Genomic DNA, 27,406 nt, shown 5'->3' on the forward strand with positions numbered 1-27,406 from the left:
ACTGTGCAGCCGACGAACGCTAAGAAGAAAAAGGTGTGAGGTTGTTATTTGGAAGTTGAAACACTATGACTTCCCAGAGGGCACCATCTTAGTGTGGTTGGACGGAGGTGGGGGTTGGGGAGAGGGGAGGGGGGTGCCTCACTGACACGAAGATCTGAGCCGACGTGGCCCGGAACAGTGCCACCCTGGCCAGACAGGTCAAAGGGTAAAGGGCACAGGCAAAGGAGTGGTCAATCAGCCTCTCGGGGTTGACCGAAAGAATAAAGCAGGGATGAAGAAGGAAAATGTGAACATTGGGTACTTATCATAGTTTCGTATTCAAATTCTTATTTCTAAACCAATGAATCGCTAAAGATACTCATGAGTGAGTTAGCATATATTTTGAAAGAAATGGTTGCTGAAACTCTTTGTAATGATTAAATAGACGGAGTGTTTATTTCCCGGTCTGGGTCTTTATTTAGATATCTCACCCATCTAACAACAACGATCGTGTGCTGTAAACACACGACAACAAAAAACGTGCAAACTGCATGTACCCTTTGTTGTTGCTTTTCTGTGAGTATGAATACCCCCCCCCCCCCCCCCCCGAAACCCCCCGGCCCGCCCCCACCCCCCTCCCAATTTTTTTTTTTTTTATTAAGGGATATGAATACCCTTTGAAATCTTATTTGGGGGTATAAATACCCCCAGTCATATTTGGATGTGCAACCCTGGGCACTCACCACACACACACACACACACACACACAACACGCACACACATATCTGCTGTTGGGTTTGGCTTTCCATAATGCATGGAAAGTGAAGCAGCACTCGTGACAAACTCAAGTCCAGGACTATTCGCACCTTATACTTGAACTTCATCCAATTAGCATTCGATGAAGCAATTGTTTATTCCAATGACTGACTCAATGTGGAGGATCATAGGGTAGTTATACGGGTAATTACGAACAGCGTCTAGTTGCGAACGATTCGTATACCGTCCCACTTCGAAACGTTCTTCACGGCTGCAGTTCACAATTTAACGTCTGTTTCGACCTTTTTCTAATACTCTGATGAATATTCATTATCAAATGCGTGCTAAAGCGGACGTGCACCCTCCCCCCTAATGCCCCACTACAGACGCCATAACACCAACAAGCCCACACAGAAATAGATTTTTCACAACGCATTTAATGTATGTAATTATGTAATGGTATGAACTGAATTTTAAAAAAAAAAAAAATAACAAATATATATATATATATATATATATATATATATATTCAGAAGGAACAAAACAGAAGTACTCTTATTTCCTTCAACAAAGTATCCCGGGCAAAGGGTACTGATGGGTATGGCCACACGGTCAATTACTAAAGGAACACTTCAAGTTTACCAGTCGGGGGGCCCTCATCTCAACTGACCCCACTCCCACCAACATTTAAACGCAGATAACCAACATTAATCACAGGTAAGCATCATTTCAGTCCAACACTTTCTCACTCACTCTCCACAAGTGAGTATCACTGTATATGTCAGTGTGAGTGTATGCAAATATGAAGTTGACTAAGTTTCAATTATTATCACACGCACACAACTAAATAAAAATATAGGTTACTGAAGCACAAATGTCAAGAGTGAAATCTGACCAGGAGTCCTTAGGAGCAGAAAAGAAAAAAAATCGAAGCACTGAATTGTCTTTCCCTTTTTGAACGTGGAAATATTACTGTCAAACATGCGGGAAAGGTGAAATCCTTGAAGACGCTGGCGGGCTGAAGTAGTAGTCCTCGGAACCGAGCGTCAGTAGCAACGTTGGCGGACCCGTCGCTGGTACCATGAGGCGGGTGGTCTAAAAAATAATGAGAGCTGGAGACCACTGAGGGGAAGATCCAACTGAAGCCACCAAGACGAACACTGGACGGAGCCTCTTGGTTAAAACAGCGTCCAGGAAAACTTCGACCAGACGACAAAACAAACAAACAAAAAAACAAAACAAAAAAAACAAAGCAAAACAAAAAAACCCAGTAGCCTACGCACAGCGAGTTGTGTGAAAAAACAACTAAAGGTGCCTAGCACAGAAACGAAGATACATCGAATGCTGATATTCCCATCTTTCGGACACTTGGTCGTCGTCTACAGACGGAAAACAGAACAAAAAACAAACAACCAAACAACTGAAGCAGCCAAACGCCGCTCTCCTCACGACCTTCTCCAATGACACATTCCCCGAGATCCGTTAAACACCTACGTCATCCTACAAATACGTCATACACCAAAACTTTAAGAAAAACGTAACACATAAATTGTGTCACAAAACATTGTTACACAACCATGGCACGCCTCTGGCCCTTCTACCAGCTACAATGAGAAACATGCATGATAAAATGCCTGAGCACAACAATGGTAACGGCACACCCGCCTCAAAAATAAATCCCAGCGGTACACTGCACCCTCCAACTTCGCCTGCAGAAAAGGGGACAATACGGACTCGAACCCCCATCCGAACAAAAAAAATAAATAAAATAAAATAACAAAATACTGCATCCTCTTGGTTGTCCGTGACATCCATTTCCAAGAAACGATCAAACATCAACTATTTCGGTGACTGTTTCTAGTGCGCCCTTTCTTCTCTTCGTGCACCGCTGCTGACCAAAGTTACAAACGTGCTCTCGAAATCCTAAAATCAGTGGAAGCATGTTGTAGTACTTGAACTTTGACACAGCCAGTTTAAAATAGTAGATTTGATCGGATATGTTGAATGCGCAGTGCCAGTGCTGCCCGGAGAATTTAAGAAAGCATATTGGTGACACGGATGAGATAAGAGCGTCAGTTTTGATAGGCATCTGCAAAAGTGTCGTTTACAATCAGACCATAGGTTATTTTGACGCGAGTCTATTTGCGAACGATGCTGCACAGCTACTGAGCACTCTCAAAAGGGTGCATGTGTTCGTGTGCGGTGTGGGGTGTGTGCGTTTAACTTGAATGTCTGTTTGTGTGTTAGTATGCATGTGCAGTGAGATCAAAACCAACAATACAACAGTCTTGTGCGATGTTCCAATAATAAGTTATGTCCAATGAGTTCAAGACCTGCTTCACTGTGTTTTAATTGTCAACATGTACCCAAAGCAATCGTTCCCAGTTAGACTTCTCCGTTCGCATTTACCCTCAGACACCGGCGGCCCCTGTCATTTCAAACCGGGCGACAAAACGTTGAAAAGAATGAGCAGACGAACGTTTCCTGTTGCAACCAGTTGGAGAAAGCCTTCGAAAACAAAAGAACTACATTTAACTATCGTTCGACATGCTGTCTTTACGGTACACACGTTGAGCTGCACATTCTTGATTATCAGATTATTCAACAAAATCTCCGAGTGCTCAGAAATTGTTTGCCACTGTTGGGGTCAAAAGTCAACATTTGCTGAAGAAAGGAAGTGACGTTGCCACGGACGCATGGCTGCAGACGAGAGGTTTGACAAGATAACGCAGTTCTTATTTCTTTTGCTGTCTTAGTGCTTCGTTGAAGTTCGTATGCTTTATAGCTTTATATCGCAAATGGTGAATGTATTTGAGCGTGGGACTTTCCTAGCAATAGCCGTATTTCTTTTGCGAAAACGTAATTGTAGTGTCATACGATATCTCCCGCGAAACCAAGGGTAACTTTGTTGCTGGATTTTCCCAGTTCCTGTTTTTCGTTTTGCTTAATTTTCGTCAGAGTTCCATCAGTTTTCCCGTGCTGTCCCTGCGCAGACTATAGTCTTTATAATATGAGCTGTTTATAACTTTTGCAAAAAATGCGTGTGTTGTCACTCTTCGTTTTACAATAATCATTGAAATATTTCTACTTTTCAGCTTTTCCCAGTGGTTATTATTAGTTTTTCTGTCACTTAGATTTAGAAGTCCTTCCGGTACAGATTATTCTGTTCTGCTCTGTAGGACCACCATCAGTTTGCTGATGATTATTGCGTGGTTGGTGCATGCTGAGTGTTTCAGTGATCAATCTCTTAAAACAGATTAATCTTAAATGTGTATCTGACCTGCATGTGTACAGTTCACTCATAATGGGTCCAGACAACAGCATATTGATTGACCTGGAGGGTACAAAAAATCACCTGCAGCTCAACCCACCAAACAGTATGCAGGGATCAAACTCTGAACCCACATATTGAAAACTTATAGCTTTAACCTATCCATAACCTATCTATCATGCCCATCCATTATTTCATGTGGTATACCACAATAACAGTTTGTATAGTTTGTAGTTTTTATTGTTCTAAAACTCATTTTCGAACATGCAGCAAACTGAGTCAGATTTGAAAATATTTGTTGACTCTTCTTCTACCCCCTGCCCTTCCCTTTCTCATACCCCTTATCTGTTTATTAAGGTAGATTTGATATATAAGATTCAGTGAATGTGTAATAATCTAACATCACTGTGGACCTGATTTATAAACTGAATGAGGATTCAGTTAAGTTTACTTAACTCTTTTTTCTTTTTATTAATTAATATAATTTTCACCACACTTTTTGCGTATGTGCAAGTTCCTCTCCTTTCCACCCTCATTCTTGAGTTCCACCCCTTCTTCTCTCTGTTGTGGTTACAGCAAAAAGAGAACATTGTATCAGAATCACAGTATTTTTTATTTAGATAACAATAATAAAATGTTTTTATGTTGATATACATTTTAATGATAAAAGTTCTTGTTGAGCATGTGCTTTACAATAAAGCATGTGTATACAGTAATACACTATTAATAATAGTAAACTAAATAGTCACCTGAGCTCATCATCCATATGAAAATATGAATGGTCAGTAGATGAACACTAGATCAGGCAATGAATGAGTGGATAACTCCAAACTGCCATTAGGGTTTACTAAAGTGTTGCTGTTTAATCTGTGGGCAGATCCAACTGATTGCAGAGACCTGTGAGCAGATAACAGTTTGACTTTTTCAAGCCATCCCCAAACCCATTCCATTTGACAGCAGGGACCTCTGAGTAGACATCACAGTTTGACTTCAAGTCACTCCAAACTGCTACATATTTGTGAGACATCACAGTTTGACTGCAAGTCATCCCAAACTGCTGCATATTTCTAAAACAAAGTATTTCTTGACTGTTTGTGGTTCCAGTATACATCACAGACCTGTGAGCAGAAGACAAGTTTGAATTTCTACAAACTGACATAGACTTGCTTTGAGTTTGACATTGCCTTGCTGTGCCACTTTGACACAGGGTGTTCTTGGTGGTGGTGGTTGTTGGTGTTGTTTTTTTTTCTGACGTTTGATTTTCATTAGTATCCAGACCAAAAAAATGAGGAAGATACGACTGAGTGATACTGACGCTGCCCTTTTTGATGAGGAGATGTTGTCCCAGGATTACGAGTATCTTGCCAAGCATAAGGATACTTTCTGTCGCATGTGGTGTGACCAGGTAATATTTATATGGATGAAAAATAGTAGCCATAAGATTGTGTTTATGTAATTGTAACTTATGAACATGGATGCAGCAGTTAAGATTTTAATCTCTTTTTAATGTGAAGTGTGGTTGGAGGGTAGGTGAGTGTGTTGTGGGATGGATTTTTTTTTCTACAGCAACTATCATCAATACAGTGGTTGAAAACTGAGTGCTGCTTTCATGGAGAGCTAAAGAAGATATTGCCAATTTTAAGGATGCCACTGTTTTTTTTTATAACAACAGGTAATATTATCATATTATTATGTTCTTTTTATTACAAAAGGTTAGTTATATTTATTTCTGATAGACGTGAGTCAATTGGTTCTTTTAAATATTGTTTTTATCGACAAATAAGCATGTGTTATCTTTTATCTTTTATTTTACATTTGTTTTAAGAACTGACGGGTGTTCAGCCCTGAAATGCCCCTTTTGTGGACAGCGGGGCCATCAGCAACATGATTTCATGTTATAACAAGAAGAAAAAGTCTGCATGCTATTAATCAACATGTAAAAAGATGCCCATCTGTGTGCTGAATGTGGTACAGGGCAAGACGTTCTGGAAGCGCTACATTGAAGTGTTCCGAAGCTACATTCTGCGCTACTCCTTGTTGGGAGACTTAACATGCGACGCTGCACAGCTTCAAAGCACACTGGATTATGCCTTTGTGTTTATAACCATAAGCTTTGTAGAAGGTGGGTAAAGCATTAGATATGTTGATTGCCACACATTACAGAAATTGAGAACCTAATGACATCCAAAGACATATTAACTTTATAACATTGTTCTTTTATACATTTACAGATAGATAGATATATATATGTGTGTAGAGAGAAAGCAGAGGTAAGGGAGAGCAAGAGACTTGGGCAGAAGTGAAAACACTGAGATTAATGAAGATTCAGCTTTTGTTTTTAGACTCTAGAGAGAAACAGTACTTGAAACACAGTAAAGAGGAAGCAAGAAACACATTGTTAGAGAAGTGAAATTTACAGAGGGCATGGAATTACCAGAATGAATTTTTTGTTTTCTTGAGTTATTTTATTTCAAATTAATTTTCAAAGACTTTTATCACCTATTTGAAACAAATGAAATTATTTGTATTTAAGAGAATATTTTCAAGTCCAGGCAAGTCATCTTTATTACAGATCTCCTAAGAGAAATTTGCGTATGTTGCTCATGCTCACAATTCAAATGTGAAATATGCATTTAATGATAACATGCATTTGTATTGATTTTGTTGAAAAATGAAAAAAGTTGATAACATGCATTTGTATTGATTTTGTTGAAAAATGAAAAAAGTTGACAACTTCTTTCTTACCAGAGATGTAGTTGGAGGAAGGGGGTGGAGGGGCTAGATTTATATTCACAGTATGAATATGGGAGGGAGAGGGGAGTATGGAAAACAGCAAGAGAGGGGGACAGAGACTGAAAGAGAGAGAATGTAGAGGTCTAGATAAATCATTTGTATTTCACTCTTTGTTTTCTTTTTTCTCTTTAAAAAAAATCTTTGTTGGCTCACATATGTGACATAAAAAGTGCATCATAACCCTGTGTTTCAGTTTGTGTGTGTGTGTGTGTGTCTGTGGCAAACTTAACAAATTCATTTTCTCTGGAATAACTTTTGTCTGTCAATTTTAGAATCAGATTTAACATATGGAAAAACCATCTTTCCATTCATACCAATTATAGATTGTAGTCCTCTGGATTTTACTATTTTTCTGGATCAGTTTGCCTCCAGATCCTTTAGATTTTATTGAGTCATTTCCAGTGTGTTGTTAAAACATTTCTTTGGGGTGAAAAGATGGTAGGACATTTGTTTCTTTTCCACTGTTATAAGAAAAGGGGAAAAAAAAACTATGCACAGAAAACAAAGTGATTTTAACTATACAGTCATCATGTTTATTGTATACAAATATTTTAAAGAAAAGACTGAATTAACTAGGGGGGGGGGGGGGGCAATTTTATTCTATGGCAGCAGTTGTGGCTGAAAAGTTTGTCAGTCGTTCTGCATACTTTAGCCTTTGGCGTAGCTACTTTTAATTTGAAGTATCTGAGTGGTAAAGTCATGGAAAAGAAGGAATATATATATGCCTAAAGTTTAACTTATTCCGGACGATGGAACTCTATAGCGTTTCTGATGTAAGGTAGCGTTTCGGACACGGTATGCATTAGCGGTTTTGACAGTTAAAAATGTGTCCACGTTTTCCTCATGGGGTAGCATACAAATTGTAGCTACACTGGGCATTGCGAATGTGTCAAGGGTCGAATGGAAAGTTTCTTCGTGAGGTTTCCATGACTATACACACTCTGGCCAGCTGTTGACCTTGGTACCCCACATGACAAGCTAATCTGCATACATATCTAAAATGGCGTTGCAGGCAATTCAAGTGGAAATTTTTGGAGCAAACAGGATCACGACAGTGGCTTTTTACTGCTGCTGAAGTGATTGAAATGCTTCAAACTGACGGTTTCGACATTGATGAGTATGATGAAGACGTTGAATAAAGTATCTGCAGTGAAGAAACTACCAGAAAGAAGGCACTAACAGTGACTCAGCTTCTGAGGGCTGTGAAGAGAGGGAGGGGGTGGGCATACACACAGGGAGTTTCTATTCATTTACTTTGTGTTTTGTATTTTTTGTGATTTTTTCCCAAACCCTAACAAATGGGTCATCTGCAGGGGAAAGCAAGGGAGAAAACTATTCGTCTGGAGTGAGTTAACAAAAGCAAAGGTATACCTATGAGTTATTTGGATATTATTTGTGAAATGCGGTTACAGTCTGGTTAAGACAGTGTTGTACAAACCAACAAAATGTTTCAACAGGTCTCACAAATTTCCATTTTGATGATGAACATAATAATATGACTTGGATTAATCTCTGCAGTTTGTGGAATGTTTATTTGCAGTAATTTACTTGTGGTTATTATTATCCTTTGCATCTCTTTTGTTGCTTTCACAGGGAAGGTGAAGCAAGCCAGGTCTTTGCTAAACCAGATAGCAGATCTGGGCAAGAACCGGCACAGATTTCAGTATTTAGACTCCAAATCAGTCAGTAAGTTTCCCAGAGTGTAACCTGACTAGTGACATATTGACTTATGAATCATTAATTGACTGAATGATTGGTGAATGATTTTTTTTATTTGTTCAGTTATGCTGAAGAATGCAGCAACTGTTGATTTCTGATGAATGGGTTTGGAGAGGTGCTCTTTGGCTTTTTTGAATGCCTAGTTAATATGTATGCTTGCATGCTTTTGTGTTATTGACAGTTATTATGGCATTATGATTTTTTAAGTCATAGATTGACCCTTTATCCATTTATCATAAAAAATCATGTAACATGAGCCTTTTTTTGTTTTTAAACTCAAACTTATCGCCATCACCGGATGAATGAATCTGGACAAATTAACCTTGTAATGTTTGTATCAAAATGGATGAATATAAGATGTTTATCTGAAGTGAGATATCCTCTTGACGTTTTGATCTCAACTCTTTATGAGGAAAAAATTGATGACTGCGGTTGGAGATTGGTACAGGCAAGTTATGTGTGGATAGATCATGGTTGAGATTAAGTAAGGAGTGGACATGGGGACAAAAGGGTGGAGTCATCTGCTTCATGGATGCATTTTCGGGAGTGTTCCTCCAGTTTCTTGCACAACTTTGGAGTTGTTTGTCTGTATATTTTGGTTAACGCCAGAATATGCTATGGAAGATAGCGTAGAGTACAGCCTTGTCACAAAGTCCCAGACTTAAAAATGGATCTCCAGAGTAATTAGTAGCATCATCATCATCTGTCTCAAGAAAGACAGGAAAATTGTCCCAGGTTCTGTGGCCTGTCAAGCCATGCTGTCATGGTGACCTCAGTTTCTAGTTCCACTTGCATACCTTTGATGAGTTTGTGGCATGAGTTTTTGATGTTGAATGATTCATGATGGTTGTACTGGTAGTCTGCTCCAGAAGAGGTGCTCACTCTCACTGTCTCAATCTGGCTCCATGACCAAAGTGATTTCTGTTGTCAGCAGGATGATATAATAGTTGGTGTCCTGAATTTGTTGAATAACAGGCACTGGAGAACCCTACTGAAGTGACAAAGCAGACTGCATGTCAACCTAACATTGAAAGTTTTCATTGAACTGACGGGACATAGGATGTGTTGGATGAAACTGGATGCAGCTGTGTTGGGGATTAGGGACAACAAGCAGTGTGTTCATAATGCGTAAGCTGTCAACAAAGATGGGACGAAAAAAGAATCAAGAAGCAATTTTTACCAATTTCTGTCATGAAAATTCATAGTCTTCTATGGGTTTTTTTTTTTCTGATTATCTGTTATTTCATGACTGAATAAAAAAAAAATTGTGTGATAAGCACAACTAAGACAGATGCTTTCATGTTGTTTGTTTCAGTTAAAGATCCTTTCTACACAAAAGAAACAAGGTAAAGTTGCTTCATGTTTCAGTAAAATAATTCATTATGTACAAAAGAAACAATAACCATTAATGCATTGCAGTGATCCCTCTTCTTCTGCACCATAGACAATCCAGACTGATGCATAAAAAAGGGCTGTATATACATTTGTCAAGGTTTTGCCTTACACTGAAGCTGTGTTTAAAAGAAATGAAAATATTTCATTATAAGCCCCACCTGACCTGACAATACATGATGTGATTTTTACTCTTCAGTAATGTTCAGCAAGAAAATAGTAGCAGGGCACAGCAAGCAGCAGATCAAGAGTGGAAAATCAGTTAGAGATATTTCATGAAACAGTTCATGTGTACTCTTCTCTCAGATTAAAAGGACACATACCCAGCCATACACATATGTGAAAATTTTAAAGACAAGGGTGTGTGTTTTCTTTCCGGTTCTCTCTCTCAGTAATTATTCTCTTTCTTTACCCACTCCACACACTGCACCCCCCACCCGTCCTTTTACACCTTTGTTCAGTGAAGGATACTGTCAAGACAAAATTCACCAGATGATTGCCTGTCACAGTGCTAGAATGAATCACCCATTACCAAATGTTTCATTTTGAGCTCAAAGAAAAATGATCCTGGTGACTTCAGTGAATTAGAAGAGGAGAGACAAACAAAAACTTTCCCCCAAATCCCTCTATTTGACCCTGTGTGTGCACATGAAAAAAAACAAAACAAAAAAAACAAGAGAGGCAAGGCCTTCAAGACTCACTTGTGATTAATTAAGTCCCCTAGCATGAATTACAGAGTAATTTCCCTTTTTTACTATCTGCACCAAAACGTTTGTAAAATAAATAAAAATTCCATGCTTAGCAAAAGAAGTTCCTGTTTGAACAAAAAAATGATGATAATGACTCCTCTTGTTGTTGTGTCAGAATAAGAGGTCAAAGTGCCAAGTTTAGAGAATACAAAAAAATATAACAGTAAATAGGCTTCTTTTTCTATTTTTTTGTGCCCATCCCAGAGGTGCAATATTGTTTTAAACAAGATGACTGGAAAGAACTGAATTTTCCCTATTTTTATGCCAAATTTGGTGTCAACTGACAAAGTATTTGCAGAGAAAATGTCAGTGTTAAAGTTTACCACAGACACACACACACAGACAACCGAACACCGGGTTAAAACATAGACTCACCTTGTTTACACAAGTGAGTCAAAAACCAGGTGAAAAACAGAATCACTTACATGCATAAGTAGTGGTTAAATATTTAACAGCCTTTCCTCAAACTAAAGTATGTCTCCTCTTCAGTTTCTAATCTAGCTCTCAGGCCACATTTGCTGTTACTGAAAAAAAAAAAAAAAAAAAAAAAAATATATATATATATATATATATATATATAAGAAAAAAGAGAGAAAAAGTTCTGTTGTAAATTGTATTTGTGGGTAAACATATTCCACTGACTTGCCCAACAACCATGTATCCCCCAATCCTTTACATAGGCATAAGATTTTTTTTTTAATGCTGATGTGAGGGAGAAATGCAATAATTACACTTGAAAACATTTTTGATCTGACACTTATCTATAACTGTTGCACTTAGATTCACAAAGGCAAACACTGTTCAAAATAGAAGACATCAATACCAAACGAGAAAGAATGTTATTATTAACCAAAAAAAAAAAAAGGTAAGACATTTTGGTCTTTTTCCCCCTTACTTATTTATTTATTTTTAAATATATAGTATATGTATATTAACCCTTTTGCTGCCAGGAAAATAAGATTTAAGTGAAATCTATTTGCCAGAATTTTTTCACAAAAAAACTGGTATAAATTTTCAAAAAAATTGTGTGCTCTGTTATTTGAGAAAGACCCGAAAAGTCTATATTCATTTTAATTTTATTTTCTCATTCTTTTTTTCTCAAGGCCTGACTAAGTGCGTTGGGTTACGCTGCTGGTCAGACATCTGCTTAGCAGATGTGGTGTAGCATGTATGGATTTATCCAGACGCAGTGATGCCTCCTTGAGCGACTGACACTGACACTCGCATCTCCTTCTGATTTTTTTTTCTTTTCTTTTTTTTACATTCAGGTTTGTGGATCATTTGTTGATACCAGGATCAAAATAAGTGAAAGATAACTTTAAACAAAAGGCTATATGTAAAGCTGAACTGTTTCAAAAGTAAAATAATTTGACGTTATTAATAATTCTTTTGTTCCTTCATGTAAGTATTCTTTGTGTCCAGGGATATCTTTCGACAATTTTTTGGTCCTGCCAGTGAAAAGGCCTCATATGTTAAGGTGAGTGATAATTATGAGCATCTAACTACTAGTACTATCTGTAAAATTTGAGAGACTTAAATCACTAGAAACATTTTGTGAAAGCGTGTGCATGCTAGGAGGAAACAGGCATGTTTTGTACAAATGAAGGTACTTCTTTACCTTACCACATGACTGATGCAGCGATCTTAGATCACATGAATTCAGCTTATTTTTGATGACTTGTACACTGGTTACAAAGGGGAAGGGGAGACTCCCCCTCCCCTTTCAAACTCCCAGCCCCCTTTCTAACCACTAACTGCTCTCTCTCCTTTCCTTTCCTTTCCTTTCCTCCCACCTCTTACCCCACACCCTTCCATTTATCTACTCCACTTTTTTTCCGCCCACCCACACCATTTCCCCCCTTCCCACTCCATTCCCGATACCCCGTGCCTCCTGCCTTACCCTCCTGCCCATTCTAGACCACCTCCTCCGACCACCTTTTACTTCATGTCCATAACCTATATCTGCTCACTTCTCTGTTCATCCATGCCTTTCTTCTACTGATTGATACTGATAACTTTTCTTAAACTTTGCTTTTACTTCCGTTGTCATTTCCATCTAAGACGGTCAGTGTAGACAGATATATGGTCTGAAATGTTGGATGCCTCTTATCAAAAGTGAGTCTTATTTTACAAACAAGTTGTTTTTTTTTTTAACTTTCTCCATTTGAAAGAATAGGGTTAAAAAAAATCAAAGACCCTTTCTGATTGTAAGATAAAAAGACCTTTAGTGCTTTAAGTTTAATGTGAAAGAAGCTATTTAAAAAAATGCTAAGATTCACACATAGCATGGAATGACAAAGGAAAAAACAACTGAGTATCTCCATTTGAAAGAACAGGGTTGGGAAAAAAAAAACAAAAAAAAAGACAGTAGGTGATTATAGGGTAAAAAGACCTTTTGTGCTGAAAGTTTAATTTGGAAGAAGCTATTAAAGGAAATGCTAATATTCACACATAGCATGGAATGACAAAAGGAAGAAAACAGTATGATTTTCCCTTTCCTCTTCCATGCCCTTTTGAGTTGTAATTCATTGACCACAGCATGATGTGCCGTTTGCAGGTTTACATCCTCACTCCTGTCTACATGAAATTTGGAGGCAGCATTGTTCGCTGCCTGACAAAATGGATGGAAACAACTGAAGAGATAGACCCTGACAATGATTCCTATTTCGTACCCCCTGCTCCTATAGAAATGAACACTTCGCTGTGTTCAAAACATTGTTGTGTTGCTTCGCCTTCATCTGCAGCTAATATGTTATGTGCCTATCATCTTGAGGACTGTAACAGCAAATTTCATGAACAGTTTGTGAAGGGGTTGCCAAGCACCCCGGTACATTTAGGATTTTGGGAGAGGAAAGATCCCCGCTTCAGTGAGCCAGACAACCCTCTCTGGAACCCTGGCGCGGAGTTGGACTCTGACTGGCGTGATGGACTGACACTTGACAAGTTTCAGGAGTTTTATGCTTGGTGCTCTTTCAGTGAGGCCATTGTGAAACCAGAGGACCAGTGCCAGGACTGTCGCACTCGCAAGAAGTCCAAAAAGAAAAATAAAAAGAAGAAAAAGAAAGCAGCATGTAGCTTGGTCGACTTTGGCTATGATGAAGTTACGATAGCTTTAGATTCAACCGAGTCTGGGAATGAGTCAAAAAAGGGGAGGGTGTGTGACAGAAGATGTCCGCATGCGTTGGGTGAATTACAGTTCAACCAAGTGAACCCAAACAGCAGTGTCACTGTGACAACCTGTGAAACATCGATGAAGCTTCAGTCAGACCCAATGAATTCGATGACAGACCTGCAGCTGAACACGATCATGGTGGAAACACAGTTTTCCATGATCTGCACTGGTGATGCGGAGTGCCAGTGTCCGTCATGCCAGTTAATGCAAAACTTGGGGGTTTTTGACCTGTCCCTTGAATCTGATGCCTTTTCAGAGAAGGATGGAACTCAGATCTCCAAGCAGGACAATTTATTTGGAAAGGACACAATGGTGGAGAAAAAGATGCAGGGTCTGAAAATACCTGTGCCAGGTGGTGCAGATATGAGGATCTTGTTTTCGATTGAGACCAAGTCGGATGCAAACCTTGGTGGCTGGCAAACGTGCATCACTTTGTGCCATGTGGTGAGTGTGCTTGTACCCCATAGTTATATACAGTGATTTATATATATGTGTATTATTTTTATGTGATATTGTGTAGTGTGCTTTATTTCCTCTCTTTTTTTCCTTTCTTTTTCAGGGCTTGACATTAACTTTTTTCCCACTTGCCCAGTCAGGCTAGTCACTGGAAAAATCACTTGCCCAAACAGATTTTGCACTTGCCTTACTGAAAGAAACTTACATGGATCATATGTGGACGCATGTGCAACACACACACACCACAACACAACACAAAGAAAGAAACAGTCATACTGTTTTCTTCAAGTGATATTTGTTTTATTGGATTTCACAAAGGTTGGGTTGGTATGGGTAATTGCGAGCAGCGTGTAATTGTGAATGTTTCATATACCGCCCCACTTCAAACCATTGCATTTCACAATTTAATGTCTGCTTCGACCTTTTTCTGATACCTTAATAAATATCCATTTCCAAGAACCTGTCTGTCAGCTATTTCTGGCTATTTCCACGCTCTTTCTTCTCTTCGTGCATCACTGCTGACCAAGGTTACAAATGCGCTCTCAAAATCCTAAAATCAAGGGAAGCAAGTTGTAGGACTTGAACTTTGACGCAGTTTAAAGTAGTTGATTTGATCGGATATGTTGAATGCACATTGCCAATGCTGGGATAATTTAAGAAAGCACATTGGTGACAGATTAGAAAGTCAGTTTTGACAGGAATCTGCAAAATAGTGTCGTTTGCAATTACTAGACCATAAGATATTTTCACGTGAATCTATTTGCAAACGATGCTGCACAGTTACTGAGCACTCTCGAAAGTGTGTGCATTGTGGGGTGTGTGTGCTTAAATGTCTGTGTGCATGTGTGATCAAAACCAACACAGTAGTCTGGTGCAGTGTTCCAATATTATGTCTAATGAGTTAAAGACCCGCTTCTGTTTTAATTGTCTACATGTACCCAAAGCCATTGTTCGCAGTTAGACTTGCCTGTTCGCATTTACCCTCGGGCACCCTTGCTATTTCAGACGTCAACAAAACGTTGATTAGAATGAGCAGACGAACTTTTCCTGGTGCAACCAGTCGGAGAAAGCATTCCAAAACAAAAGAACTACGTTTGACTGTCGTACCACATGTTATCTTTACAGTACACACATTGAACTGGTTGCTTCGACTGGATCATTCACAGTTAGGCATACCTACTCTATTTTGAACAGCAAAATAAGTTTTCTTTCACACTTGACAAAACACTGCCTTTGGCATGCTGTTGTTCACTGTCAGCCACGGAAATTCTTTCAAACATTTCAGTTGAAAACTGCATTCTCTCTCCTCTTCTTAGACAGTCTTCTGCTGTTTGTGATGTTTCAGTTTTGGAGGAGGTCAATTCTTTCACAGAAACAGTTTTCTTTTGCTGAAAGTGGAACAACATTAATGGGCGGAATACAAAACATGTTGTAAGAAACATATTCTAGAGGAAAACGTGCACAACAACAACCCCAGACATGGTAGACACTGACGGAACCAAGCTTAAGACAAACAAGAAAAAAGGATCCGCCCTGCTCAAACGTTTCATACAACAGAGCAATCAAAGAAACTTAGATGAGAAAAAGAAATATGTTGAGGAGTTAAACCAAACCCTTATGCAGACTGGACCTGATGATGACTTGACAATAGATGATCTAAATGAAGCAATAGCTAAATGCAAGAAAGAATCAGCCCCTGGCCCAGACAAAGTTCGCTACTCGGACATTAAGGAACTATCGGAAGAAGACAGAAGCAAACTTTTCAATCTATATCAAAACAGTTTCCACAATGGACATGTGCCGGAGGACTGGACACACAGCTTCTTAAAACCCATACAAAAACCAGGAAAGGACCATCATCAGGTAAGCGGCTACCGGATCCTAACCATGCAAAACATTGCTGGAAAGCTCATGGAACGCATGATAGCCAGGAAACTTGCAAGGGATCTTGAACACAGGCACATTCTCCCTTCAAATCAAGGTGGTTACAGAACAGGCAAGTCCACATGGGAAAATGCAGCTGCTTTTGCATATGAGGTGTATGAAGGATTTCAAAGGAAAGAAGAAACACTAGCAGTAGCAATCGACCTTGAAGATGCCTACAATAAAGTCCAGTTTGCACACCTCATGGAGCTGCTACTAAGGTATGGAGTAAGTTTGACACTGACAAGATGGATAGCAGCAGCGCTTCAGGAAAGAACCGTCGTCCTACGCCTTGGAGACTGGATGTCTGCACCTTCTAAACTATCCATGGGACTGCCACAAGGGTCTCCGCTCTCTCCTGTCCTCTACAATGTCTACACGAAGGGCCTTGCAGACTTAAACAACAATGGAATAGCTCGGGTGCTTACTCTTGCGGATGATGGCCTGGTCTTCAAAACTTCGAAAGATGCTCAGGAAAGAACTAAAGCCGTCCAGAAACAACTAAACAATATTGCTCAATGGTGCAAAGACACAGGATCTTCCATCAATCCAGCGAAAGCCCAAACGTTGCTTTGCACCCTCAACAACAGAACCGCGAGCAAATCACCACCTTCTGTGTCATTCGATGGGATTCAGATCGAGAAAACTGAATGTCTACGCTACCTAGGAATACACTTCGACAGGATGCTGACCTTCAGAAAACATACGGAAAATACTGTTCTCAAATGCAAAAAGGGCCTTTCAGTCTTAAAGGCAATGGCAACCAAAGGTATTGAACAACCCCACCTCTTCCTGCTATACCAATCACTCGTCCTCAGTGTGATCGACTACGGACTTGGGCTAACAACACCGTCTCAAAGCAACCTCTTAAAATTAGAAAGAGTTCAAAATGAAGCTATGAGGCTGATCCTTGGAACAACAAAAGACACGCCCACAGAAACCATGTGATACCTGCTTGACCTTCCTTCAGTGCAGGCCAGAAACAAGTTAGAACAGGTCAAGACCTACTTCAAAGCATTAGAAAACCCTCAAAACCCACTGCATGACGCAGTCAAAGAACCAAAAGGCAGCCGTCTAGGACGAGGAAGATCATGGATGGGGCAAGCAGAAGACACAATCCAGCTAGTATGCCGACTACAAGACCTGAAAGAAACAAAAGAATGGGAGAAAAACCCCGAAAACCTCAACCATCTATTCAACACAGCCATTTCACCCACTCTAGGAAGACATTGTCGGGAATGGCCAGAGGGCAAAACTGATGCGGAAGTGAAGCTACTCATAGAAGAAAGCAGTAAAGAAGAGGACATCATCACATACACAGATGGCTCAGTCACCAAAGACCAATCCGGTTGGGGATTCACTGCGAAACAAAATGGAAAAACAGTTAGGGAAGAGAATCCTGCCTACAAAGTCACAACCTCCAGCCTAACGATGGAAGTTGAAGCTGTGACACATGCCCTCCAGTGGCTATCGTCCATCCATACGCCCGGAAACTAACATGCCATGATTCTAACCGACTCAATGAACCTCATACAGAAAATTGAAAACGGAATGGGAAGCCCAGAGTGGCATAAGGCAATGCGCAACTTTCAGATAAAAAAACTCACATGGTCATACTGCCCGGGACATGCAGGAGTTAAGGGAAATGAGCGAGCTGACAGACTTGCTGGTAACGCAACACCAACGAGCGGCCTACATCTAGGAAAATCGGAAATCCTCAGAAAAGTCAAAGAATATCAAAAAGAACAGGTACAAGGCCATCACACCATCGATCGCCTCAAAGAAATAAAAGCAGAGAGAGGGAGCGGCCGTAAGTCTAACATGAAAGGTAGAGCACGGTGCTTTGCAAATCAAACAAATATCGGCATCATTTCCAAACCAACATTGCGCAAATTTCTTCAAAACGGAACAGTCTCTGTGGGCTTTTCCAAATACAATAGACTGAGCAACACACTAGACGCCATGTTCTTGGCATCAGAGATCTTTTCCCATCCCTCTTGCGGCCATCAGTGGCAGCCTCTGTGCGTGTGTGTATGTGTGTGTTTGTGTGTATGTGTGGGTCTGTGTTTTTGAGTGCGTTTGTGCATGCGTGAGAGTGTAAGTGTACACAAGTGTCAGGAGAGTTCTGTGTGTGTGGGTGTGAGGGGGAGGTGGGGGTATGGGGAGGAGGTGGGGTAAAGGATGAGGTATGTGAGTGTATGCATGCCTACACTGTGGGAGCAACAGGATAATGGAACGTATATATTATATATATATATCTTTCATTCTTTGTATATATGTGTGTGGGGTTGGGGGTGGGAGATAATGGTGTGTGCTTGTACAAGTAAGCGTTTGTGTGTGTGTGTGCGTGCGTGTGTGTGTGTGTGTGTGTGTGCCGTGGAAGCTGCGATACATAGACCAGAAATGAGTGTGTGGATGAGGGGGGTAGAGGAGGTGCAGGGTAATGTGTGTGTGTGTGTGTTGGAGCTCATGTACGTTTATATGTATTTTACTGTGCTTTCATAACTGTGAAACTGCATGTTTGGTGCATATCTGTTATGCATGTGTGGGTGGATGTGTGTCTTCATGTTTTACATTTATTTGCTTATTTATCATCATTGTTGTCTTATTTATTTATTTATTATTATTATTATTATTATTTTATTATTATTACCATTACTACTACCTTTTTTTATATCATAATTATAATTTATTTATGTAAGCGTATCTATTATTTATTCACCTTTTTTTCTCTCTTTTTTTTTTTTTTTTTTTTTCTCAAGGCCTGACTAAGCGCATTGGGTTACGCTGCTGGTCAGGCATCTGCTTGGCAGATGTGATGTAGCGTATATGGATTTGTCCGAACGCAGTGACGCCCCCTTGAGCTACTGAAACTGAAACTGAAACTGTCAGAAAAATTACCATTGGTTCTCCAAAAATAGCAACCAATGGTAAATCACCTTTAAGAGCTGCACAGTATCTTTTTTCCAATGACCACCTATTGAATTCATACTCAAAACATTGTCTGCTTGATGAAGAGAGTATTTGATGTTTGGAATCAGAAGTGTGTGCTATTTTCAGAAACACAAGTAAAAAGGTAGTTGACAATAAAAGAAGACAGAAGCTACCATGTTGTCAAAGTTTACCAGTGTTTAGTGTTACTGCATGCTTGACCACATGCCCTGTGGGAGAATTTGATTTGACTTCCATTTCAATATGTTGAAGAGTAATTTTTTTTTCTCATTAACTTATTGTTATTCTTATTATTTAAAAAAAAAAAATTTTCATGTGTTTTTGCGCTAGCTTTTGATGTTTTACATGTTGGACTGGAGTTGTGATTCAGTGTGTATATATTATTATTGTATCTTCCACACCCCAAAAGGGGCAAACAGATTAAGTTAAAAAAAAAATTTCTTTGAATATCTTTGAACACTAACAAGAGAAAAGTATGGCAAGGGAACGGGTGATTTGTGACAGCACAGAAGGAGTGCTGTTCAAATATATATATATATATATATATATATATATATATATATATATATGTGTGTGTGTGTGTGTGTGTGTCCTCCTTCTACAACACACATATATATATATGTCCTCCTTCTACAACACACAGCTTCTTCTTTTTCTGCATTCACTCGTATGCACACGAGTGGGCTTTTACGTGTATGACCGTTTTTACCCCGCCATGTAGGCAGCCATACTCCGTTTTCAGGGGTGTGCATGCTGGGTATGTTCTTGTTTCCATAACCCACCGAACGCTGACATGGATTACAGGATCTTTAACGTGCATATTTGATCTTCTGCTTGCATATACACACGAAGGGTGTTCAGGCACTAGCAGGTCTGCACATAAGTTGACCTGGGAGATCGTAAAAATCTCCACCCTTTACCCACCAGGCGCCGTCACCGTGATTCGAACCCGGAACCCTCAGATTGACAGTCCAACGCTTTAACCACTCGGCTATTGCGCCCGTCTACAACACACAGCAATATGATACTTTTAATTTGGGAAAAGAAATCTCTGGTTCTTTGATAGTTTGACTTTGAGACACCAAGGTGGAGCTAACAAGTGGTGAGGATTGATGCAGATAGCCTGTGCTGGAGATTTTTTCATTACTCATGGCATGTAGGTGTGTAAGCAATTTCTTTTTGTCTGCACAAGATTCAGCGCTATATAAACACTTTCATTGATATAATCTGAACTTGCTTGGTTTTTTCTATACAGGACAACATACCACATTTAACATTGAACACGCTGGCTTCTTCGAAATCCATGTTCTGGGAGGAGCTCAAGGTCCCGAAACTGACGCGCGAGTACATGGCAAAAAGTGTCAAGGGTCTGCCGGTCAGAGCCTGTACTGAAGGGGAACACTGGGTCATCACGGAGGTGAACTACACGAAATTAGAGAAGACGACTGGCAGTGAGAAGCCCACCCATTTCATCATCCGCATTTCTAATGCTACCTCTCTGACTTCAATGAGGGTGCTAATGATTGAGTGTAGGTACCTGTGTGTGTGTGTGTGTGCATTTGTGTGCTTGTTTCTTGGGGAAGAAAATAGTGAACGCACGGCAGTTCCTGAATCCAGATAATAAGGGATATATATAGATATATGATTTACAAATGTGATGATTTGATAGTCATGCTTGTTGCTGTGTGCATTGATTTATTGCATTCCACACAAGCAGCTAATGTATTATTGAATTTATTGATACAGGGTTATACCATCATCAGTTAGAGACCAAGCGTTAAGCGCTTAACTCAGTTTGCTCAACAGGCTACCTACCAGGGTAGAGTCGACTGACAGCTGCATTTAAGTGCTCATCATTCCTTTTCTGTCATTCAGTCAGGCTTTCAATTATGCACACACATACACATATATATTCAACACATATATTATTTACACATGTATGGTGTATGTATTAGACATGTATATTATTAACACCTTCCACTTCCCTTGCCCCCCAGTGATGCGCTACGTAGTGAGTCGCAAGAAGCGGCCGTCACCGGGGTGGGTCCTGACAGAAGATGACATCTTCATCTTCCATCAACAAATGGGCTTTGACAACCTTCTGACAGGCAATGTGACCTACACCATCACCACAGGGGGCTCTGTCCGGGACGTCATGACCTCTGATGAACTCCTGGAGGCACTTAACAGAGTAAGTCTTATACCAGGAGTAACTGGTAACCTTAACTTGCAACAGTGACACTTAACTGGGAGCCTTGACTCACGACAGTGACACTTGTTGGCTGACTCGTGACATTGACTCTGAAGTTCATGAAATCCTGAAAGAAATGACGATAAAATCCTGTGAGCTCGATCCTATACCAGCCTCGGTCTTTTCCCAGTGTGTCTCACATCTTCTCCCCACAATCACCAATATTGTCAACTCATCCCTTCTCACTGGAACGTTTCCATCCACTTTCAAAACTGCAATCGTCCGGCCTCTTCTGAAGAAACCCAACCTTGACGCAAACATTTTGAAAAACTATCGACCAGTTTCTAATCTTCCATTCATGTTGAAACTCCTTGAAAAAGCAGTCCTCATGCAGCTCAACAACCACCTTTGTTTCAACAATCTCATCCACCCATTTCAGTCTGCCTATCACGAAACCACTCTCCTCCACATTCTGAACAATCTACTGATAGCGTCCGACTCAGGAAAAATTTCCCTTCTCACTCTTCTTGACTTGTCAGCCGCCTTTGACACGATAGACCATTCAATCCTTCTTTCCCGTCTTAATTTTACATTTGGTATCAACGGCACTGTTCTGAACTGGTTCAAATCTTATCTCACTGATCAATTCCAGTCTGTCATTGTTGATCATTTCCAGTCTGAACCCGTTAAAATCGAACATGGAGTCCCACAGGGATCTGTTTTAGGCCCAGTGCCCTTCACACTGTACACTGCTCCTCTCGCTGAAATTATCAACCACCATAATATCAGTCATCATTCTTATGCTGATGACACTCAACTCCAGAAGAGTGATACCCCTGAAAAATTGTTGTCACTCTTGCAAGAAACCCAACTGCTTCCTGGACATTCAAACCTGGATGACTTGAAATAAGTTACAATTGAACGCGGACAAAACTGAAGCAATGATCATAGGAACTAAACAAAAACTGTCTTCCATCACAATTGACACAATCAAACTTGGCAGCACATCCATCCCTCTTTCCATGTCAGTCAGGAACCTCGGTGTTACCCTTGACAATACACTGTCCATGCAAAAATTTATCAGTCAGACATGTCAGTCCTGCTGCTGTCAACTGCGGCGCATCAGTGCCGTCCGGAAATATCTGTCCACTGACGCAACATCTAGATTTGTCGTTTCTCTCATTCTCTCTCGCCTTGACTACTGTAACTCTCTATTGTCTGGTTTGCCTGCTTCATCCATTCAGTCCCTTCAGCGCATACAAAACTCTGCTGCCCGACTCGTCCTCAGAAAGTAAAGATCTGAACACATCACTCCTCTTTTGCAACATCTACACTGGCTCCCTGTCTCACACCGAATAAAGTACAAGATCAGCACTCTATGTTATAGATGTATTCACAAAACTGCCCCTTCCTATCTCTGCGGCTGCCTTCACCTCTACACTCCATCTCGCTCACTACGATCAGCTTCGGATCCACTCTGTTTATGCATACCCAGATTCAAACACTCGACTGTTGGCCGCCGTTCTTTCTCTGTCTCTGGACCTTGCAGTTGGAATGAACTTCCTCTTTTGCTTCGTCAAGTCTCCACACTCAGCTGTTTCAAGTCTGGCCTTAAAACCCACCTCTTCCCAAAATAGCCTCCCTTACCTGCCCTTCCTTGTCTTTAGTTTCTACAGTTTTAGAGTTATGCATGCGTGTGAATGACTGGTGCGAAAGCGCTTAATTACTCTGCACAAGATTCAGCGCTATATAAATACCATTATTATTATTATAGGCTTGACCCATGACAGTGACACTTAACTGGTAGCCTTGGCTCACTACAGTGACACTTAATTGGTAGCCTTGGCTCACCACAGTGACACTTAATTGGTAGCCTTGGCTCACCACAGTGACACTTAATTGGTAGCCTTGGCTCACTACAGTGACACTTAATTGGTAGCCTTGGCTCACCACAGTGACACTTAATTGGTAGCCTTGGCTCACCACAGTGACACTTGACTGTTAGCTTTGATTCAACACAGTGACACTTGACTGGTAGCCTTGGCTCACCACAGTGACACTTGACTGTTAGCTTTGATTCAACACAGTGACACTTGACTGGTAGCCTTGGCTCACCACAGTGACACTTAATTGGTAGCCTTGGCTCACCACTATGACACTTAACTGGTAGTCTTGACTCATGAGTGACGCTTAACTGGAAGCCTTGACTCACCACAGTGACACTGGTTGGCTGACTCGCAACATTGACACTGATAGGTTTGACTCACCACAGTGACACTTAACTGGTAGCCGTGACTCACCACAGTGACCCGTAAAAGTAGGCTTGACTTATGACAGTGACATTTACCGGTAGCCTTGGCTCACAACACTGACACTTACTGGTAGCCTTGGCTCAAAACACTGATACTTACTAGTAGCCTTGACTCACAACACTGACACTAACTGGTAGCCTTGACTCACAACACTGACATGCCTTGACGCACAATAGTGACGCTAACTGGTAGCCTTCACTGGCGACAGTGACACTTCCTGGTAGCCTTGACTCAAGACAGTGACACTTAATAGAGAAAGTTTTGTAGGGTAAACTTGACCTGTGACAGCACATTTCTAGAGGACGTTTTGTAGAGTAATCTGAACTCAAACAGTGGACTTGCTAAAGTAAGTTTTGTAGGGTAACCTTGACTCAAGACAATGGTGCTTTCTACAGTAAGTTTTTTCTGAGGTAATCTTGACTCAGAACATAAGTGTTTACTAGAGGAAGGTTTGTAGAGTAACTTTGAATCATGGCAGTGCATTGCTGGAGGAAGTTTTGCAGGGTATCCTGACTTATGACAGTGGTGCTTACAAAAGGAAGTTCTCAGAGGTAATTTTGATGGTTGGTGGTGGAAATGAAATGAATGTTTTGTTCATGTTTACAGGTTGAAAGGTTTCATGCGATGGAGGACAATGTTGATTGTTTGTACGGTTTTAATGTTTGAAAACTTTTGAAATTTGCTTACAAAAAATGAAGAAAATTTGTGGCTTTTTATTAGTCATTTAAAAAAAAAAGTTATATTGCCATCTGTCAGTAAAATACCAAAAAGTTTGTCCTTAATCCTGTATAGTGTTTCATGCCCTGCTCTCAGTTTCAGTTTGTTCCTCTGCTTTCATGCCTGTGGTAACTTCATTTTGGTGTTTGGTGTGAGCTTTTTCACAGGGATGTATTGGAAGGGTGTGATATTCATTTCAGGGGAGATACATTTTCTGTCTGGTTCTGGGATCAAGGAATTAATTGTTGTCAGCAGGAGACACAACAGCTAGCGTCCTCAGTGTGTTGAGTGAGAGCAGATGCCACTCAACACTGCACAATGACTCAGCTGTACTTCAGACTTTTCTCTTGAGGATAACATCATGGTAACTTGATACTGATTGCTTAGTCAATTGATATGATTCCCTGTGGACTGCAGGCATTGGGCTGTGGAAGAGCAAGCTTGGATGTGATCATGTACGATGGGTTGTATATATGTAATGGTGCACGCGAAAATCATGGATAATGGTCAGAATTCACAAAAATAATAGTATCTGTTATCTGAAAGTAGAGAGAATTCTGAATAAGACATAGAAAACAGAATTCAGTTATCTTTATTTGTTTTTTGAGATACATGCATTTGAGTCTCGTGATGATCACAAACGTACTTGTGAGAAAATTTAGTTTAAAGTTTATGAACATTCACATTGCTGTAACTTTTTAATATGAATTTTACCCAGCGGGTGAATGGCACAAAAATATCAAGAATGACTTAGAGAACTTTTGCCATGACAGTTTGTTGCTGAAAATAGCATCAGCATTATCAGCATTCTCGCTTGTTTTTGACGGATTTCTCAGACAAGTTCAGTTATTATTTAAGATATTAAGTGATACACGTTATCCTTTCCATCTAAGTAATTCAAGTTCACCATAACTTCACATAATTTTAAAAACACGTCAAATAAACATTAGAAGCGAAAGCTTAATGAACGACAAAGCCAAAGTAAGCCCGATAATTTTAAAAACACGTCAAATAAACATTCGAAGCGAAAGCTTCATGAACGACAAAGCCAAAGTAAGTCCGACTTAACAGATTCAGTGTCTTCATTCCCATTTTCCACTGGCACACGTTAATTTTCTTTGTTACCACTGCTAAAATCTTCGCTTCCTGTTAGTTTGTCACCACCATAGTTCTCTGTCACTGCTTCAGTGAGTTCTGGAGAGATGACAAGAGAGATTTTTATTGTTAGTAGTAGTATTTTTATGTATTTATCTATTATTTTTTATTTTTTTATTTATTAATTTATGTATTTCTTCTTTTTTTTTCCTTTTTTTTTAATTATTATTTTTCTCAAGGCCTGACTAAGCGCATTGGGCTACGTTGCTGGTCAGGCATCTGCTTGGCAGATGTGTTGTAGCATATATGGATTTGACCGAATGCAGTGACGCCTCCTTGAGCTACTGATGCTGATACTGATACTGTTTACGAGAGCAGTTTGAAGATCTGTGAGCCTGTCCGTTTCACCGCTGCCATTGTTGTGCTTCGTCTTCGGGAAACCCGAAATGTCACTCACTTTCAGCAGTTATTGTGGCTTTTACAAAACACTGAGAGTGATTGTAATGCAGACTTGGACAGAAGAAGGGTGCTACTTTTGAAAATAATTCAAGAATACGATCAAAGCTGTAGCAGTGATGAATAGAGCGTCAGCAAAACTTGATCAAGGATAAGTCGCTGGAAACAGGCGGTCTCACATTAAAATCTGAATTACTATGCCTAAACATAAAGGACAGATTGAGAACAGTGTAAAAATAGGACTAGAGACTGTTTACAACCTGGAGTTTTTGTTCTTGCACTCCATAAGAGTCTATTGCAGAACGAAATCGTGTTCAAAATTAGGGCAAACGAGTTCACTGTTTCCCACTCTTGACCATCAATTCCTAACAGGAAAACATCAAAATAAAGCACAAATATTTTATATTTCTTTATAATACTTGGAAATTTGAAAGAAAAAGAATCATAGAATCTGAATAACCAAAAAACTCGAATCTGATATTTTCACCCCATGTCACTTTCACAGCGTGTTGCGTGAAATTTACTCCAGCGACTTATCCATGATTTTCGCGTGCGGCGTCACATATATATGCTGTGTGAGGGCAGTGCCACACAGACAGATACTAGGAAGATAACTGGTGGACTTTGTGATCACATTTGACACAAATGCAACTGCATACTCGCTTTTGTCTGTTATGGCAAATGAAGGCATGTAACCAAACAAACAAAAGTAGCAAGTCAAAGAGTAACGCAGAACAAGAGAGGCAAGGCCTTCAAGACTTGCTTGTAATACACTGAAAAAAAAATCCAAGCTTTTTATGTATTGTGTATAATTTCAAAATGTAATGTTTAAGATGAGAAAGATCAGTTTAAAGCAAATTAAGTCCCCTGGCATTAATTACAGAGTAATTTCCCTTTTTTTCTCTCTGCACCAAAACGTTTGCAAAATAAATAAAACTTCCATGCTTAGCAAAAGAAGTTCGTGTTTGAACAAAAAATGATAATAATGACTGCTCTTGTTGTTGGGTCAGAATATCAGATCAAAGTGCCAAGTTTAGAGAATACAAAAAATATAAATATAACAGTAAATGCAGTTTGCATATAACTAGGCTTCATTTTTTATTTTTTTGTGCCCATCCAAGAGGTGCAATATTGTTTTAAACAAGATGACTGGAAAGAACTGAATTTTTCCTATTCTTATGCCTAATTTGGTGTCAGCTGACAAAGTATTTGCAGAGAAAATGTCAATGCTAAAGTTTACCATGGACACACAGACACACACACACACACACACAGACAACCGAACACCGGGTTAAAACATAGACTCACTTTGTTTACACAAGTGAGTCAAAAATCTTCAGATGACTACAATGCCAGTTTTGCTCATTGGTAGCTTCCTAATTGCATGGACCAGCATTACTCTGTTTAGGGGTTGTTGTTTTTTTGTGTGTGTGTGGTTTTTTTTTGGTTCAGTTTTTTTTTTTACCTTTCTTT

The 27,406-nt window shown here is 39.8% G+C and overlaps 1 protein-coding gene across 1 annotated transcript in view; it reads left to right on the forward strand.

Moving 5' to 3' along the window:
• The first annotated feature begins 3,417 nt into the window (after positions 1–3,417).
• LOC143284645 (uncharacterized) overlaps positions 3,418–27,406 on the forward strand; it is a 33,633-nt gene continuing 9,644 nt past the window's right edge. The window contains exons 1-9 of the mRNA XM_076591527.1: positions 3,418–3,448; positions 4,884–5,411; positions 5,981–6,128; positions 8,393–8,485; positions 9,834–9,864; positions 12,082–12,136; positions 13,217–14,275; positions 20,418–20,691; positions 21,160–21,353. Of these exons, the coding sequence (XP_076447642.1) occupies positions 5,292–5,411; positions 5,981–6,128; positions 8,393–8,485; positions 9,834–9,864; positions 12,082–12,136; positions 13,217–14,275; positions 20,418–20,691; positions 21,160–21,353 (1,974 nt within the window). The 5' untranslated portion in view covers positions 3,418–3,448; positions 4,884–5,291. The remainder of the gene's footprint in view (positions 3,449–4,883; positions 5,412–5,980; positions 6,129–8,392; positions 8,486–9,833; positions 9,865–12,081; positions 12,137–13,216; positions 14,276–20,417; positions 20,692–21,159; positions 21,354–27,406) is intronic.

Source organism: Babylonia areolata, chromosome 8 (assembly GCF_041734735.1).
Source record: "Babylonia areolata isolate BAREFJ2019XMU chromosome 8, ASM4173473v1, whole genome shotgun sequence".
Lineage (NCBI taxonomy): Eukaryota > Metazoa > Mollusca > Gastropoda > Neogastropoda > Buccinidae > Babylonia > Babylonia areolata.